General features: G+C 42.1%; 1 protein-coding gene, 1 long non-coding RNA gene and 1 pseudogene across 2 annotated transcripts; 2 read left to right on the plus strand and 1 right to left on the minus strand.

The window, feature by feature from the left end:
- The first annotated feature begins 30 nt into the window (after positions 1-30).
- LOC146374730 (zinc transporter ZIP9) lies at positions 31-5,371 on the plus strand. Its single transcript, XM_084948111.1, has 7 exons — positions 31-1,841; positions 2,016-2,121; positions 2,344-2,490; positions 2,586-2,654; positions 2,985-3,070; positions 3,154-3,288; positions 3,403-5,371. The coding sequence occupies exons 1-7, from the start codon at positions 1,746-1,748 to the stop codon at positions 3,661-3,663; spliced, it is 900 nt and encodes a 299-aa protein (XP_084804237.1). The 5' UTR covers positions 31-1,745; the 3' UTR covers positions 3,664-5,371.
- A 119-nt stretch (positions 5,372-5,490) lies between these two features.
- On the minus strand, positions 5,491-8,853 carry LOC146374731 (uncharacterized; annotated as a pseudogene).
- A 7,575-nt stretch (positions 8,854-16,428) lies between these two features.
- On the plus strand, positions 16,429-17,500 carry LOC146374732 (uncharacterized). The gene is made up of 3 exons (XR_014801967.1): positions 16,429-16,647; positions 17,109-17,234; positions 17,322-17,500. It is a non-coding gene; the product is annotated as an uncharacterized LOC146374732 (long non-coding RNA).
- Positions 17,501-17,511: the final 11 nt, after the last annotated feature.

Raw genomic sequence — 17,511 nt, forward strand, 5'->3', positions numbered from 1 at the left:
TGAAAGCTGAATTTGTGTTCAGTTCTATACAGTCGGGGTTTTGCTGTTGCAGGTTTATTTGGTCAATTAGCAGCAGCTTCATTAGTTATACCTCACTAGTACTGGGTTGGACCCCCTTTTGCCTTCAGAATTGCTTTAATTCTTCGTAGCACAGATTCGGCAAGGTGCTGGAAACATTACTCAAAGGTTTTGGTCCGTGTTGACGTGATAGTGCTGTTTAAATGGATTAGTTGGTACCGAGGAGCCCAGAGTGTGCCCAAAAAAATACACCACCACCACCTCTGAGCCTTTGATACGAGACGGGATGGGTCCATGCATTCACGTTGTTTATGCCAAATTCTAACTCTACCATCCAAATGTTTCAGCAGAAATCAAGACTCGCCAGCGGGCAACTTTTTTTTTTTTTTTTTTTTTCTTCTTCTTCTTTTATTGTCCAATTTTGGTGAGCTTGTGCAAACTGTAGCCTCAGTTTCCTGTTCTTACCCGACAGAAGTGACGCCCACTTTGGTCTTGTGCTTGCTGTAACGAGTGGTTATTTTAGCTGCTACTGCTTTCCTGTCAGCTCGAAGCAGCCTGGTCATTCTCCTTTTGAGCTCAGACATCAACAAAACATTTTCATTTAGAGAACTGCTGCTCACTTCTCGTTTTCTGACCATTTTTTGTAAACCCCAGAGATGGTTATTCAGCCATTTCTGAAACACTCAAACTAAAGCACCTTTCTGTCTCAATCTGTTTCTCACTTTTGAACTGTATGGCAGGCCAATACAGAAAATAACATATTAAATATTTAATTAAATGTGTAGTGAATTAATTTAAATTGGAAATGAATAAATATTTAAATAATTAAGCATCTGTTCATTTCATTTATAAGAATTATTTCCAATTTCAATGAATAAATGAAATTTAATTCTTTAATTTGTATGTAAGTTAATTTATTTTGGCACTTGTGGCCCTCTATACATTTTCTTGTTGTGTTTTACTCTCTTTTGATAGCGTGTTTTAATTGTTGCACAGTGCTTTGTAACTTTTATGTCAATGGCTATTAAAATAAACTTTACTTACGTACTAAACTATATTAGTGGTATGCAAAAAAGGAGTGTATCGACTTCTTATGTAACCTGTCCTGCCAGTGACCTACACTCCCTCTTCTTCCATCAGGAGCCTCGCGTTGTGAAGGAATTCGTCTTTAACACACTCACTGTGCTCTTTATAGTGTCCACTTAGTGTGGTCTGGGAGTACTTTGTTGAGATTGAGAGATGTTACTCCAAACTGAAAACAAGTGGTGAACAATTGCGCAATCGAAGCCCTAAAAGATGCAATTAACGCCTTTGTAGAAAGAAAAGTTGGCTAATGTGTGTAACAGATGTGTTGTCCTACAGTGTAAGATGGGGGCGTAAAACCTCTCCAGAAAATACCTTTTAACCCACCCTGTCAAAACCGGCCTGGGTTATGTTTAACTGGGGCACAGAGGAATGGAGTTTTGCTTCCACTCAGGTTGCAGTTCTCGCTGTCGGACACTTGGTGCTGCTGCTTGGGAAGCAGCTGTGTAGCAAAGGAGGGGGGCGGCCACGGCGGTGCGACGTGGAAAGGCTGAACAGCATTCTGGTGTTCTCTGATGGTAGAGATTAAACTCCAGCGACCCAATGAGAACGCACACCGACCCGGATCTCAGTAGGAGCTAACGCTGAAATGAAAGCAAAGGGGCGAACCGGGTAAATACTTGTGTTAGGAAGAAGTCGTCGCCATGGACGGAGGGCTGATTATTACATTTATATCTGTGGCGATGTTTGTAGGCTCCTTTCTCCTTGGATTCATCCCACTGTTGTTCAGACTGTCTGAGGTAAGTGATTTCCCACAGTCTTTGTTTATAACGGACTGTCTGGATCTACTTCATCTTGTCTTATTTGTCGTGCCCTCATAATGTGCAAGGCTGTTGTTTTGGAAACTTGCTGAACAACTAGAACTTGTGAGGAGAATCTCAGTCATCTGCTGAAATCACGTGTCTTAACCCTAGAAAAGCCTGCAGTTCGTTTCCATCCTGGGGGCAGGTCTGCTGTGTGGGACAGCGCTGGCCATCACCATCCCAGAGGGAGTGGGTTTGCTGGAAGACTCGTGGAAAGGTGAGCAGGAAAGCTCAAACATGCACATGAAAACGAAGCAGAATGGTTGCTGTGCAAGCTTTGTGTTTATGTGGGTGTGCTAACCCACCAAATTTGCATGTGTTTGATTGTAGCCTCCAGATGATTGATGAGGCAGGTGGGAGATGAAAATGCTGCTCTCTGTAAAAACAACAAAAACAAGCTTATCAAAAGCTCTTTCTGTTCTTCATCTTCCGTCTCCAGCGTCATCCGGTCTAAATTCCAGTAAAGAAAATGGAACCGTGGCAGAGAGAGGCCTCCCACCTCGGTTCCTCATTGGGGTGGCTTTGACGCTCGGGTTCACCTTCATGTTTGTCGTCGATCAGATAGGAAGCTACCTTTCCACACGCGGCAAGTTATCAGAACTCTCACGCCAGCTTTACATTGCAGAGTGTTGCCTCCACAGATTTGTTAACCACCTCAGCGTGTGCGATGTCTAATTTCAGACCAGACGACTTGTTTGTCCAACAGCGTCCACTTCACAGCCACGTTGGGCCTGGTTATTCACGCTGCAGGTACGTGACACAGCCAAACCTCTCCTCTGCATATTTATTCTCTTGCTTTTGCTTGAGACGCACTGTTTCGCTGGCTTCGAGGACACAGGGGTGGAAAGTTTACAAGGAAACGTTCCTTATGCCCCCGTGTGACTCGGCATGTGATTCTGCAGCACAGCCTGCAGGATCTAACTTTAAAGTTATTTAAACAGGGACAACCAAGCTTGACAGCAGTCACAAATCAAACAGCAATCATCCATGATGCAGATCTTAAAGACCGGAGACCTATACAAATCCGCATAAAAGAAGTAGCTGTACCATCACAGTAATAATCTCTTTGTTTGCTTTTAGCTGATGGATTTGCTCTGGGTGCTGCTGTGGCTACAGGTCAAGTGACAGTACAAGTTGTAGTGTTTTTTGCTGTGATTCTGCACAAGGTGAGAGAACGTCTCATTGAAATGAACAGATGTCTGGGTGACGAGCACGATGCCATTGACCGTCTTTCTCGTCTCCTGTTTAGGCGCCCGCCGCTTTTGGCTTGGTCTCCTTTCTGATGCACGGAGGCCTCGAGAAGAAGTTCATTCAGGGACACTTACTGGCCTTTTCAGCTGCAGCACCTATAGTTGCTATTGCCACTTACTTCATATTATATGCAGTAAGAAAGCACAATCTGACAGTTGTGTCTGCTTGAAAGGAGATGCATTAAATCCCAGTGACTAGACGGTTGCTGGTTGTGAGTTATTTAACTTGATATGTGCTGTGTCTGCAGTCTGGAAGCTCATCTGAGAATCAGCTCAGTGCAACAGGAGTGGGAATGCTCTTCTCAGCGGGGACGTTTCTCTATGTGGCCACGGTGCATGTCCTCCCTGAGATCAGCAGCAGCAGGACTGATGAGCTGCCCTTGGACTCCGAGCAGCAGTCTGGAGCCGAAGCCCACCAGCAGAGACACTTGGGGCTCCTGGAGAGCCTCACCCTCATCATCGGTGTGGGGTTTCCGATGTTGCTGGCCCTCGGACTGCACGATGACTAAAAGAAAACATGAGGGCAATTTATTTTAAAAGGGGGTGAAAGGAAAACTCTGAGCACCTGTACTGTATGCCACAATGATCGGAGGACAAAATAGGCTTTGACAGAGTCTACCTTGGTCCTCTTATTTCAGTGTAACTTGGATTTGTGTCAGGCTATTGTTTGGGTGTCAAAAAGCTTTCCGGGAGGTGATAAAGAATCAGGTAACTAATATATTTTCATAGCTGAATTGAGTTTCCATTCAGAGGAAGCAGAAACAGCTCTCATTTGTTGCCACGGTCCGCTGAAGGCGTGTTGAGGTATTAAATATCCTGAAAGGTGAATAGATTTACAGGAACAACCAAATAATTCGATACTCTCTCACCTAGAAAATAAGGTCTCTAGGGCGTACACTTTATATTATTATATTTTACAGCTAAGAGTTTGAAAATATGGCCGGATTTTCAGATTATAAATGTGCAATAATACAAACTACAAAGTTATTTTATAATGTTGTTTGTCTGAGTTGGTTTATGGTGGGGATCGTGTCGAGTGAGAGGCAGCCTGGACAGGTTACCGTCTGTCTGCTATCACAGAGGCACGGGCCAACTGTTCACACTCACAGCTGCAGCTAACGCTAATTTAGAATCATCTCTCTGACTCAGCATTCATGCTTGTGCAGTGTGGAATAAGGCTGGGACAAAACCAGGGACACGCGGAGAACATCCAAACACAGAAAAGGGGCAAAGGTTTGAACCTCTCAATGTGAAGTGATAATAACTGCAGCCAAATGAGAAGACCAACCGGTAAACTGGTCCAGCAACTCTCATGTTAGGTGATACGTTAGACGGAGACGGCTTCCTGGCAGCAGGTGAGGTACGCATCAAGAACTATCAAGCAGATTCTGGAGGTTACAGATGTTTTACTGACTCACTGCCACTTAGAGCAATTTTTACCTTTACTTTCCTTCTTTCTTCTTTCAGCTCCTTTAGTGTGTGCAACATGTGAAATATTGAAACATGTGAAATGTCTTCTGGTTTTATAATGGCTTATTTATTTACTTTATACTTGATTCTTTTCGTCACACAACGCTGTAGATTGCAGCATCGACTGACCTAAAGCTTGTTTACTTCTTATGTTTAACGTGTGGAGCAGAATTCCCCTTTTAACAGCTACGCTAAATATCTTGAGATTGGTTTACTATAGAAAAACTATGAAATTAAAATTTAAAGTTAAGATATTTTACACTTAAATTTGTCCTTTATTCATTAAGCTCTAAACACAGTTCATGTATGAACCCATATGAAAACACATGCACAGGTTAGAGACCAATTAGGTTTCCATGAATGTAACCCATCTGCTTTACAAACCTTTGGAAGTGACCACAGAAGACATGACAAAGGAGTATTAGCCAAAAGGAAGGTTTTTGGGTTTATAAATGACAGGCCACCAAATACCCTGATTCAACCGAGGACTTGGATTTTAACTACTTTAAAAAAAAAAAAAACAACTTCTTTGTCTTTAAGGATGCCTTAAATCACTGTCTGTGGTTGATGTTGTCGAGTGTTGCTTATTTAATTTTTGTTTCAGTCTGATAAATATTGATCGACTCCTGTTTCCTCCTACTGGTGGAAAATTCCACTCTGACCCTCGGTGGAAGCTTGCCATTGGTGGAACACCACTAGAATAAAATCCAGTGTTTTTATGAACTCCCTGATCAGGGCTCATTTGCTGGATTTTTTTTTTTTTTTTTTTATTTTTTTTTTAAGTTGAATACCATACCATGAGAATAAAGATTTCTTTAATATTGTCTGAAAAGAGAGTTCCTTGGAGTTCTTTGATGATTTGTCCAACATGTGACCCCAATTTGAATACAGGAAGTGCTCCCGTTTACAGTTCATGTAATTATTAAAAATGTGGCATACATGATCACGCTGCTAATGGTGAAATCAAACATCTGTTATGGCCTAGCATTAAAGTGATACAGCGTTGTTCTGTTTGAATCTTGCACGTAATAAAAATCTTCAAGTGGTATAAAGATTTTATAACACACTAGCAGTAGTCAGACTAACAGGAAAACGGGCAACACCGTGGTCTAGCAAACATTAACTCTGGCCTCTCGTGTCCTCATAGCTCATTCAGAGCATTGCAGTAGGACTGCACTTTGATTCCTTTCCAACCTCTGCAGACTTTCCCCTCCCCTCTTATTTGCAGTCTACTAACAGCTAAACGCTCTAGCCATCAATCTTTAAGTGCCGGATGGTTATATTTGTTGTCACTAGTTGAATGTGGGTTGCATATAATGTGTTGCTACACAATCAATCTCATCTCAGGCTTAAGAACTAGCCAGGGGTCAAATATAAATGAATACACTGTTGTGAAGTACTGAACACAAATGGTGCCTGTAAAGTTTACCCTGACAGGAGGTCACTCAGAGGTCTTGCTGATCTAAGCAGTTAACCTCAACTAGATAAAATGAAATGAAACCGTTTGGAAGTCTTTGAAACTGTATCCCAGCTACTGCACTCTATCAAATAAAAAGTTGACTTTTTGGATTATTAAAATCACCAAATGTTCATGTGTCTGTCATTACAATGGCCAAAAATGATTTTTTAAGAACAGCTCTGATATGATGTTCAAGGGCCCTTGCATCTCGGGGACCATTTATAATGAATTTAAATTCATTTACATTCAAAGTGCAGAGAACAGTGATGTGTCTCAGTATTTCTGGAAGTCTCTGGAGCTATTATTTGACTGCAGATCCTTTTCTAAGCAGCTCTGGGTGAGTGTACAGGTGCAAAACCGAGTCTGAATAGAGTTCACAGATTCATGCGGTTTAAAGACGCAGTCAGCTGAGCCTCAAGCGCCATCTGATCAAAGGTCCGGCTGTGCGTCTGCTGCCTCACTCTCTCCCTCATGTGAAAGGAGGCCCGAGCCAGCCTCTGTGCCTCCTCCTGTATCTGCTCTCGCTGCCTTCTCAGCCACTCCCTCTTCTGCTCCTTTGTGGAGATGCGGCTTTCTCTGACTCTCCTCGCCGCCGCCTCCTCTCTCTGTAGTTCCTCTCTGAGCCTCTGGTGGCAGAGCTGCCTGTGTTTGTTGTTCTGCCGGGTTTTCTGAGCTCTGCGTCTGTGCTGCGCTGAGGCGTGCAGGGCGGCTCTCTCCATGCGTCTCTGGCTCAGCTGGACCAGGATCTGCTTGTGTGTGAGCTGCTGGACGCTCTGCAGCTCGGCCCTCAGCTGCACTCTTTGACTCATCTCCTCCTCCCGGGCAGCCCGCTCCTGAAGCTCTTCGAGTCGTGCCTCTACAGACTTGGCACGCCTTTGGCAGGAGTGCTGCAACTTCTCCTCCTCTGCGCCTCCTCTTCCTCCCCCTGCAGCTCAACCTGGTGTTTCAGCAAGATGTGTCTCAGCAGCTCTTTATGGTTTTCCTCCTGCAGCCTCTTCCGCTCCCCCTTCTCCTTCAGCATCTTGCTCCTCAGGACCTTCTCCTCCTTCTCCGCTTCCACCTGTCTCTCCCTCTTTCGCTCCCTCTTCCCCGCCTCCTCCTTCTCGCTCAGCAGCTTCTCCTGGTAGCGTTTGCGCTCTTCCGCCTCCTTCTGTGTACCCTCCATCTTTGCCCTGCGGTACACTTCCACCTCCTCTTTTAGCCTTCTCCATCGGTCTTCTTGCAGGAGCACCTCCTGCTTAAGCTGTTCTGCTTTCTCTTTTCTCGATGCTCCCTCAGCCTCCTGTGGGCCTCCAGCTCCTCGTTCCAGCGTTTCATACTCCGCTTCAGCTTCTTCCTCCTCTTTTTTTCTGCCTGAACTTGCTGGGCCTCCTCCTGCCTGCGGGCCTCCTGTCGCTCCCATTCCTCCTGCTGGCTGAGCTTCAAACGAGCCTGTTCCTCCTCATGCTTCACCAGCATCAGAGCAGCTATCTTCTGGTCTCTCTCCGATACTGTGACACACATCTGCTTTTGGATGCTCTTGGTGAGCCTCTTCAGCTTCTTCTCGGTAGCTGGGGAGTGTATGAGGTCTCCCAGGTTGAAGCTGGATCCCTTTTACTAGGAGCAGAGCAGGAGGACCTGCTAACAGCCTTCTCTTCAGAGCAGAGATCTGCATAGGGCATTTCTGTTGAGCGCTCTTCCAGTCTGGTGTCAGACAACACCTCCAAGCCTGAGGCTTTACTGCTGCATGGCCGCCTGTCCCCGGCCGCCTGGATAATCCTCCGCCGTTCCTGGCCGCACTTTTGTAAAGTCTTCAGCCTCTCCTTTTCATAAGATTCATGCATGACTCTCATTGTCTCAAACGGCGTGTCCTGTCGCTCAGCAATGAAGTCGTTTAGAGATTTAATTAGAAGCTGAACCGGTTTTACACCCAGCCGAGCGCAAGACTCAAGCGAGCGAGGGTTCGTTAAGACATGTTGGTTGCTCTCTGCTCCGGGAGAGTCGAAGTTGTTCAGGTCCAACTTAAGCACAGGGGAGCTGCACCTCAGCTCCTCCATCCTAAAACTAAAAAGCTAAATTAATGGATGCCAGATACGGAGGTCCTGAGGCTCACAGGTGCTATACCGAGCAGCGCTTCCGCACGGTCTGCAGCACAGAGAGGTCAGCAGGGGATTAGCTACTTCCTCGCGGACAAATAACAGTCGGTATCTCATTAACCATCTTTACCTCAGCTGTGAGCAATGACAGGCCGAATAATAAACAAAAAAACCCAACTTTATTTAAGCAGACGGGAACGTGTTAAATAAACGCTTGCAGTCAAGCATGGATTTAAAAAAGGGTCAGTCTGTTGAGGTTTACAGGGATTTATTTATGCACAGCTCACTTAGGATCCCACCAGAGCGTTTCATTCAGGTTTACTTTCCCTGGATCACTGCAACGTCTTGATTTTTTTTTCTTTTCCAGTCTCACTGGTCTGTTGCGTGACCCTGCTTCAGCCAAGCTTTAGCTGCTGCCACAAACTAAAATCACCACGATGTTTATCAAAAGAGAAAGGTTTTAAAATGCTAAACTATATATAACTGGGACTCGGATGCGTGGCTCATGGGCTTTTGAATTTGCTGTTGCTGTTTGCTTTTGATGAGTTTAAATGATTATATATCCCTGCGTCGCTGTATGTATGACAATGCAGTTTATCTGCAAAATAACAAGTAAGGAAAGCTCAAATAATTAGTATGGAGTGAAAAGAACAATGTTTTCCAACAAAATACAGCCAAAACTGAAAATAGCATGACCTAGACCTACTTAGATCAAGTAGAAATACATTAGAGCTATTCAAGTTGCATGCCTGCTGTTCATGCGCTCATCCAGCAGTGCTGGGTTGGGTAAGATTAGATTTTGAACTTTTTATTGTCTTTATACATGTTGACTTATTTAGTTTTTAATTTTTTATTTGGTTTAGTTGTTTTTGTGAGTTGTAACCTGGACTTTTTGATTTTGAAGAATATAGGAGATTTTTATATTCTGTGGTAAATACACCACAGTTTGAATAAACATCCCAGAAGGCATTTTGGATTGGGTGCTGTCATAAAATACTAATTTCCCCCTGAGCAAAAGGTTATCCTTAACAAGACTCATTCTTTCTAGTTTGCCAGGTAGGTGCCACTTCCTCTTTGTTCTGCGTTCACATACCAAGCTATAAATGTGTGCGCCTGTCTTATTTTATTGAATCTGAAGATGAAACCAGGAGATGTCCTTACTGAATCATCAGAGCTGAACAGGTGATGGAGAAACAGGTTTACCTTTTAGGTGACATGAATGGGTTGAAGGAAAGCTATGAACTGTTTCTGAGAGACAACTTACACCAGGATCCTTTTCTATGTAGCTGACAGCTGGTAACTGTGCAGGGGCGGGTCTAGCAAAGTTTTGCCATGGGGCCAGGTAGAGCATTAACAGGGAAAGGGGGGCACAAAGAAATACTTTTCTTTCTTATTCTCATTTAAAATTTCTAGCTTTTAACAAATAATTATCCGAATCTTACAACCAAAGTTTTCATCTGATGTCAAATTGATAGAAATCCATTATTGTACATAGTAAGTTTTTTTCAGGGTCCCAACATAATTTCTTCAGAAGAAAGTACTGTACATGATGCCAGTATTTTCCCACATTTTCTAGATACTGTACTAGTACTTTGTGTAAAATGCCATCAAAAAGTCAGTTAAGTTTTATTCGTTCTCACCTGTCTTTCTGTCTCCTTTCACTTTTAAAAGGTTGCCATGTTAGAAAAAATATTTTGCCCTGCCATGCTGTTTATTGATGTGGTAAATAAATAGTTGATGAAAATATCACTAAATCTGTCATTTATTATTTTTAATATTCAGTAATGGTCATGTCTCACCTCTAGTCTTCTCTGTCTTAATTTCAGGTTTCCACCATATGTTGTAGATAGTTCAGGAAGTTAACTCAACCAAGCAGTCTTTGGGTTTCGGCTAAGTACTGTTTAGAATAGCAGAATAGGGAGGATGGTGTAGGTTTAAGTTTATTAGATTGATACATATGTACCAACAAGACAGTGTACATCACTGTCACAACGACGTTTGTTTTCATTCAAAGGCTTTATGGTTTTTCCTATAATACCTGGTGGGCCGGTCTCTAGTCAAAATGCCCGGGCTGATTTTTTGTCCCAGTCCAGCCCTGCCTAAAATTAATGTATATTTATTAGGGAAAAAACATTGATTTCTCCATGTGACAGTGAGAACATTGAGCTTAACAAGTAAGGTCCAGTTATTTGTTTTAACAAACATTTCAGGCACTTCCTCCACATCCTAACACCAAGACTTTAATATTTGAGACTGCTGTTAAGCAGGTCAAGTCAAAAATGAAATTTCATGCTCATCTGAGGCTACAGATATACAAAACCCGATTTACTTCACACCAGCTCATTTCTCATATGTAGGAAAAGGTAAGTTCATTAAATGAAACTTAAAGGCTCTTTGGCTCACGTCTTCATCTGGATGGTACAGCATAACCAGGTTAAGACAAATGCGTCATCTCTACAAAATATATTTGTGAGTGTTTTTCAGTGTTTTCAATTATTTGTTTTAATTTTATTTTTCATTGTTCACTGTGGCCTGGTAAACATTTTATCAATATATATTTCACAAGGCCATCGTTAAATATTTACAAGAAATCAGGCATTATACAGTGTGTAAACCTCAATCCAGTGTGATTTGGATGCTCACCAGAAAATGTAGCCAGATATCAGCTGGGTTTAGATACATTTCAGATAAGATAACCTTTGTTAGTCCCAGAGTTGGGGAAATTCAAATTATTACTGCAGCAGAGGACACAAGGCAGGAACAAATGAACACATGCAGCATACCTGACATCAATAATGCTATGCAAAAATAGAAGAAATAGACTAAGAAATAGATATGTACTTATATATTTAAGTCTATATATCTATATCTATATCCATCTATCTATATATATCTGTATCATTGATCTGTATACATACATATACATATATATGATGCAATAATACAGATTACTATTAGAAGAAGAATGAAACATTTCATAGTGCAGTGTTTGGGTGTTAATAGTAGCAGGTATTTAGTGTTGCACACTGATATATGTAAAGAGCCCAGTGTGTGTGCATATGTGGTGTACATTCACTGCTGTTGTGCAGTGTACAATTTGACAACAGCTGGAGGGAAAGGCCTCCAAAATGTCCCCTTTGCACACTGTGGGTGCAGCAGCCTGTCATTCTCTGGATGTTCACTGGTGTAGGTGGAGTCCACTACCTGCTCCTTGGTTTTCGGAGTGTTGATCTGGAAGTGGTTCTGCTGGCACCAGTTGGAAAAAGTCCTCAGTCAGTTTCTCTGTATTCCCTGTTGTCCTGTTGTCAGTAAAGTACACAATGAGGAGATGCTCTCATTGCCCACTCATTATTTCAAAATAGAGATAGCCTACATAGTTCATACATATGAGAGACTGTTATGAGCCAATTAGGAGAAAGCATTAAATGAGCTGTGGGCCACTGCTGGCACTGTCATCACATTGGAGGGTCACTTTAGTTTTCAAGTAGTATAAAAACAAACAAGAAAAACCCCACAAATATTTCAGAAAATGCAGTGTTTTGTTTGTTTGTCACTGAATAGTGTTGGAATAAAGTGTGAAAATTGTGAAGGATTAAAATATTCCAAGAGCTCAAATTACTTCACCAAAACATGTTTCAATCATATTTTATCAACACAAATTTCACAGGTTTATTGAATATGAATAACTTGTGTAATTCAACTCAATTGTTTAAGCTCGTGCCAAAGCAAAACATCTGTGTGCAACCAATGTCGACTATTAACGGCTGGCACGCTTTGGAAGCAGAAACTGTTGGTTTGAAAGCCTTTAGTGTCTCCTTGTGGCGGGACTCTTATACTGCACTGTAAGATGTCGAGCAGTGTCAGCCGTATGCTAGAAAGTGATACATTAAAATTTCTGGGGTCACCATGAAGAGCTTACCTCCTTTCTTGGTCAGTGTGTAAAATGTGGCACTTAATGGATTGAAAAGAAAAATGATGGCACCCTTGTAGCTCACACAAGTGGTGATGATTCAGGGTTTTAATTTGTAAGGTTTGAATTTTGAGCCATCATAAATTTTAAAACAGGAAAGTATACTATTTAACATATGTTGAGTCAAAGCTAATATAGCTGCTCATATATAGCTACTTATAATTTGAAGAGCTGTCTACACCAATGAGTAGACTTCCCAGAATGGGAACAGCACTCTTTGTGTGGTTTGAGAAAACAGTCAAGTTGTTAACTATGACTGAGAAGAATCCGCCTGTGTACAGCAGCAGGCTGCCTTCCTAGAATTTGGATATCCCCCGTGCGCTTGTCTCTGCACTGTGTGCATTACCTCTCTTGGAAAATTAAAACCACAGCAGCTTTTTATGTTTTTTTCATTCACTATCCGCTTACACCAAACGTCTACTCTGAGTAAGATTATTCAAAACATGCAACACAGTCACCAATCCCAGCAAATTCACTCCTAAGTCAGACTGTACAATACAGAAAATAAAAGAGCTACATCTCAGAGTCTACAGGCTTCAGTTAGCATGTTAAATGTGAAAGTTCAGTTAGAAAAAGACTGAACAAAAACGGCCTGAGTTGAGCCATTAACTAAAGTGACGAACATTGCTCTAAATAATACTCCCCTAATCCAAGTAATCACCCAAACCTGGACGTGGATTTAGAGGCCTGAGGGCCATCTCACACATTTATTCAGAATAAAACAAGTTTAAATTCAAATTAAAAAAATCAAAATCTCGAGGACGTATGCCTTTTACATGTTGGTAAAATGTTTAGGATGAGATGGAAATATAAAACTCATGCACTCTGAAAATTATGAAGGTCTAAATATGTATCAAAGTGACTCACTGAACATCAGTGGATTTCTATGGGCTGTGACCATTGCTGCAGAGCAGAATGAAGAATACTGATGGGCAGGGCTGGACTGCGACAAAAAATCAGCCCGGGCATTTTGACTAGAGACCGGCCCACCAGGTATTATAGGAAAAACCATAAAGCCTTTGAATGAAAACAAACGTCGTTGTGACAGTGATGTACACTGTCTTGTTGGTACATATGTATCAATCTAATAAACTTAAACCTACACCATCCTCCCTATTCTGCTATTCTAAACAGTACTTAGCCGAAACCCAAAGACTGCTTGGTTGAGTTAACTTCCTGAACTATCTACAACATATGGTGGAAACCTGAAATTAAGACAGAGAAGACTAGAGGTGAGACATGACCATTACTGAATATTAAAAATAATAAATGACAGATTTAGTGATATTTTCATCAACTATTTATTTACCACATCAATAAACAGCATGGCAGGGCAAAATATTTTTTCTAACATGGCAACCTTTTAAAAGTGAAAGGAGACAGAAAGACAGGTGAGAAAGAATAAAACTTAACTGACTTTTTGATGGCATTTACACAAAGTACTAGTACAGTATCTAGAAAATGTGGGAAAATACTGGCATCATGTACAGTACTTTCTTCTGAAGAAATTATGTTGGGACCCTGAAAAAAACTTACTATGTACAATAATGGATTTCTATCAATTTGACATCAGATGAAAACTTTGGTTGTAAGATTCGGATAATTATTTGTTAAAAGCTAGAAATTTTAAATGAGAATAAGAAAGAAAAGTATTTCTTTGTGCCCCCCTTTCCCTGTTAATGCTCTACCTGGCCCCATGGCAAAACTTTGCTAGACCCGCCCCTGCACAGTTACCAGCTGTCAGCTACATAGAAAAGGATCCTGGTGTAAGTTGTCTCTTAGAAACAGTTCATAGCTTTCCTTCAACCCATTCATGTCACCTAAAAGGTAAACCTGTTTCTCCATCACCTGTTCAGCTCTGATGATTCAGTAAGGACATCTCCTGGTTTCATCTTCATGTTTCCCTCTCACCAGATAACCAAACCGATATCATGACCAGCAGCTTTTATGGCCGTGGCTCTAACAAACATCAGCGGATACTAGAAAGTAATATTAAATAAATTCTAACAACAGCTTATCAAGTTTAAAGGCGCTTCTGCTGTTTAACGCGACCTCCGCTAGTTTCCTCTTTCTGGCGCAAAGCGGGAGATAAACAAGCAAGAGAGACGGGACTTGTGGCAGAAACGCTGATCAGCTGATCATTGATCAGTTTCATGATTGAAGTAGCAGCAGGAGAGGGAGGGGGGAGAGTGAGAGAAGAAGAGGCAGCTGACAGCGTAAAGACACAGAATAACTCCAGCTTTGTGTCTTTTTTTTATTGTAGCTGAAGTACGGGACAAATCGCGTTTATTTTCAGCTCAATACAAACCGCATAATATTAACTCTGAATACCAGAGGATTCCGTTTTTTATGGGACAGTAGGCAACTCTACTAACTAACCTTATGAATAAAATAAAGTTCACCAGTAACATCATAGCACCCACCCAACTGTACAGAAACTCCATCATGCTAGCTAGTACACAGTACCAGTTATTGTAACTGACTGTAGCACAACGTTAGCACAAGTTAGCACAACGAAAATAAACTACACTTAAACTTGGTTTGACCCAGATAGACTGTAGGTCATAACTTCTTACCTGAAGCTCATTTCACCTGACAGTCGGACTGGCGGCTGCCTTGGGTCTCTCCACCTCCAGTCCTTTCCCCCATCCACCTGCTGGCCTCCACCACTTGCTAATTTTACTGAATCCGTGTAAGCTCCACCATAGCCACTACCAAACAATTGAGTTATTTTTACACGTCTGCCAGCATCTGTCCAATCCGCCACCTTTCACTGTTTACACGGTTATGGAAAAAAAGACAACAACAACAAAACCTCGGCCCATTTAAAACGAAAAATGACCATCGGCCCACCGGGCAAATGCCCGGTATGCCCGATGGCCAGTCCAGCTATGCCCCACAGACAGACTGAGGCCCCGCTGCTATTTTTCGTTAAGTTAAATGTGTTTGTGTCCACTGTCCTTAGCTAGGTCCTGAAATCTAGGCAGCTAAGATGAGAAGTGGGCTCTTCGGGGAAACTTGTTTTGTAAAGTTGGTTTAGCTCATCCGTAGAGGCGAATGAATTGAGCATGACTAAAGAAATGATGAGAAAAGCACTGTGTTGCTCTTTTGTCCAGTCATTGATGCTAGCTAAGAGGATGTAATAAAGGCAAGGTAACAGAGATGAAAAAGGAGTGGTTGTTGAGAAATAAGTGGAGAAAGAGGTGTGCAGGCAAAAAAAACAAAAACAGGTGTGAGTGTGTAAAATTTGGTGAGTATTTGAGTGCAAAAATGTGTGGTCTCCAGCTAATGGAAAAGGCTGATCGCGCCATGTGCACGTAGTGCTCTTTAAATAGAAGAATTTTCCCTGCTCTCTTAGCCCTTCATGTGGCCACATGTGGCGGGCTAGCAGGCTAGCAACATACAGGCCCGGGTTCGAGCCCTCGGCTCACCTGCCTCTGTATGTTCACCTGCTAGGGGGAGGTGCAGGAGGGCGATCTTGGAGTGAAAATCCCAAGGGATGACCCCTGTTCAGCCTGGGCTTCCCCTGACTTTTTTCTTTTCTTTGCTTTTTTTTCTTTTACCTGCCAGCAACAAACAGACCTCCTTGTTGTCATGGCTACCAAGGACCACTCTTCTTGTGCCAACAAGTCATTGCCTGACAAAACATTATTTCCCATGTTTCCCTGTGTTTTGTTTTGTTTTTTAAATTTTTTATCTCTTGTGTTTTAGACAAAAATAAAAGAAAAAGATCTACAGATTCTGCCTTTTCTTTACCTGTGGTAGTCGCGTAGAATGACGTCACTGACACTGGTTTAATATGAAAACAAACTTTCTCAAAAAACAAAAAAACAAAAAAAGAAGAAGTGGGTCGGTGTGTCATCTTTACCGAGCACCATACATGTTTTGCCTCACATTAAAATTATTATTTTTCCTTTTCAAAAAGAATTCAGAGAGTAAAAAACAGAGAAGTCAAATATATCAAATTTGCACCAATTCCACGGCCGGCAGGTGGCGCAGAGCACTTGCCGGCCCCTGGCAGGTTGAAGCTCAGACAGGCGCCAGTTCGATTCTCACTCAGTCAATCACACTCTCACTCACTCCCAATCCTCTCTGTAGCTTCGGTCTGCTAGGGGGATTCCTGGTCTGCGCAGGGAATCCCGGTGTTTTTTTTCTTTTTTGGGCTGTTGGGGCCTTTATTTATAAAGCTGGGACTATCTCCGTTGTCATGGCTACCAAGAACAACGCCTGCTTGGGGGAGAGCGGAAAGCCGATAAGCACAGACTCATTCATCCTTTTGCCACTTTCTTTTCACAGCTGCTGCTGCTGCGGTGGCAAACGCTGGGACTTGTGTGGCTATGCAGTTTTTGCGTTGTTGGGAGCTTTTAAGGACCAGCCTTGAATTTTACACATTTGATAAGTGAAGACTGGATGTTTAGTGACGAGAGCTGGGATCATCTGGACAGAATCTGCAGCCTGCATCTCCAAATCAGAAATGGCTTTAGATCTGACGCTAGCAGACAGGCATGCATGTCTCAGGGTGATTACACACTAACACATTGTGAATAATCACACACATTTGTATACATTTTATTCACAAGATAAAAAAAAAAAAAAAAAAAACACTATACAAAATGTGTTTTTGTGACAGGCTGCTAGTAACAAAGTGCTTAAAGATTTAAAATTGGTTCTTTCCCAAGTTTTCTGTTATGTGCACACACATTCCTCGACTTAGGTGCTTTTTAATTCTCCAATAATGGTCAGTGCAAAGTGTTTACACAAACATAAAACAAACAAACAAAAAACATTACTCAGAAAATGGTCAGGTACAAGAACTGGACTAAAAAGGAGTGGAAAAACCAGATAATGTCCAAAGAAATACTTCAGCATGTGGCTCACGACTTTTGCACAGTACTGTAAATGTTATTAATAATGAAAGATGTCAAAATGTAGCTTTCCCATTTTTAAAAAATTCCCATACACATTATTCTTTTCTTCTAGCGAAGGTGCCTCCTCCTTCTGACCTTAGGGTAACTAATTTCTCAGACAGTGACATCACGGTGCGTTGGGAAGTTGCAGCTGATGATGATGTTTCTTACCTCACTAAGTGGAGGCGACCTGAGACAGGTGGGGAAGAACTATTGGATTGTTGGAGTACATATTATGAAGTAAAAAAATACAATATCTCAATAAACTGTTGTCCTGTGTCTTAAGGAGTATGAGATATCACTGTCTGCACTCTATGGAGATGGAGCTCAGAGTGAAGCTGTGGCCATACGCTACAGCACCTGTGAGTCACACATTTTCTGATCCTGAACCTTTCTCAAAGTCAGGAGGGGAGAGCCTGAAACCATTTACCTAAGTCACATTAGCAGCAGTGTTCAGCCTAAAAAATAGACACGTT

The sequence above is a fragment of the Perissodus microlepis genome, chromosome 13 (assembly GCF_051167445.1).
Source record: "Perissodus microlepis isolate ML-2025 ecotype Zambia chromosome 13, ASM5116744v1, whole genome shotgun sequence".
Classification (NCBI taxonomy): domain Eukaryota; kingdom Metazoa; phylum Chordata; class Actinopteri; order Cichliformes; family Cichlidae; genus Perissodus; species Perissodus microlepis.

Excerpts from the sequence above, each read along its gene's own strand:
- LOC146374730 (XM_084948111.1), top strand. The coding sequence starts at position 1,746 with ATGGACGGAGGGCTGATTATTACATTTATATCTGTGGCGATGTTTGTA. Across the intron at positions 2,122-2,343 it reads GCTGGAAGACTCGTGGAAAG|CGTCATCCGGTCTAAATTCC; the intron begins GTGAGCAGGAAA and ends TTCCGTCTCCAG. Across the intron at positions 3,071-3,153 it reads TTGCTGTGATTCTGCACAAG|GCGCCCGCCGCTTTTGGCTT; the intron begins GTGAGAGAACGT and ends TCTCCTGTTTAG.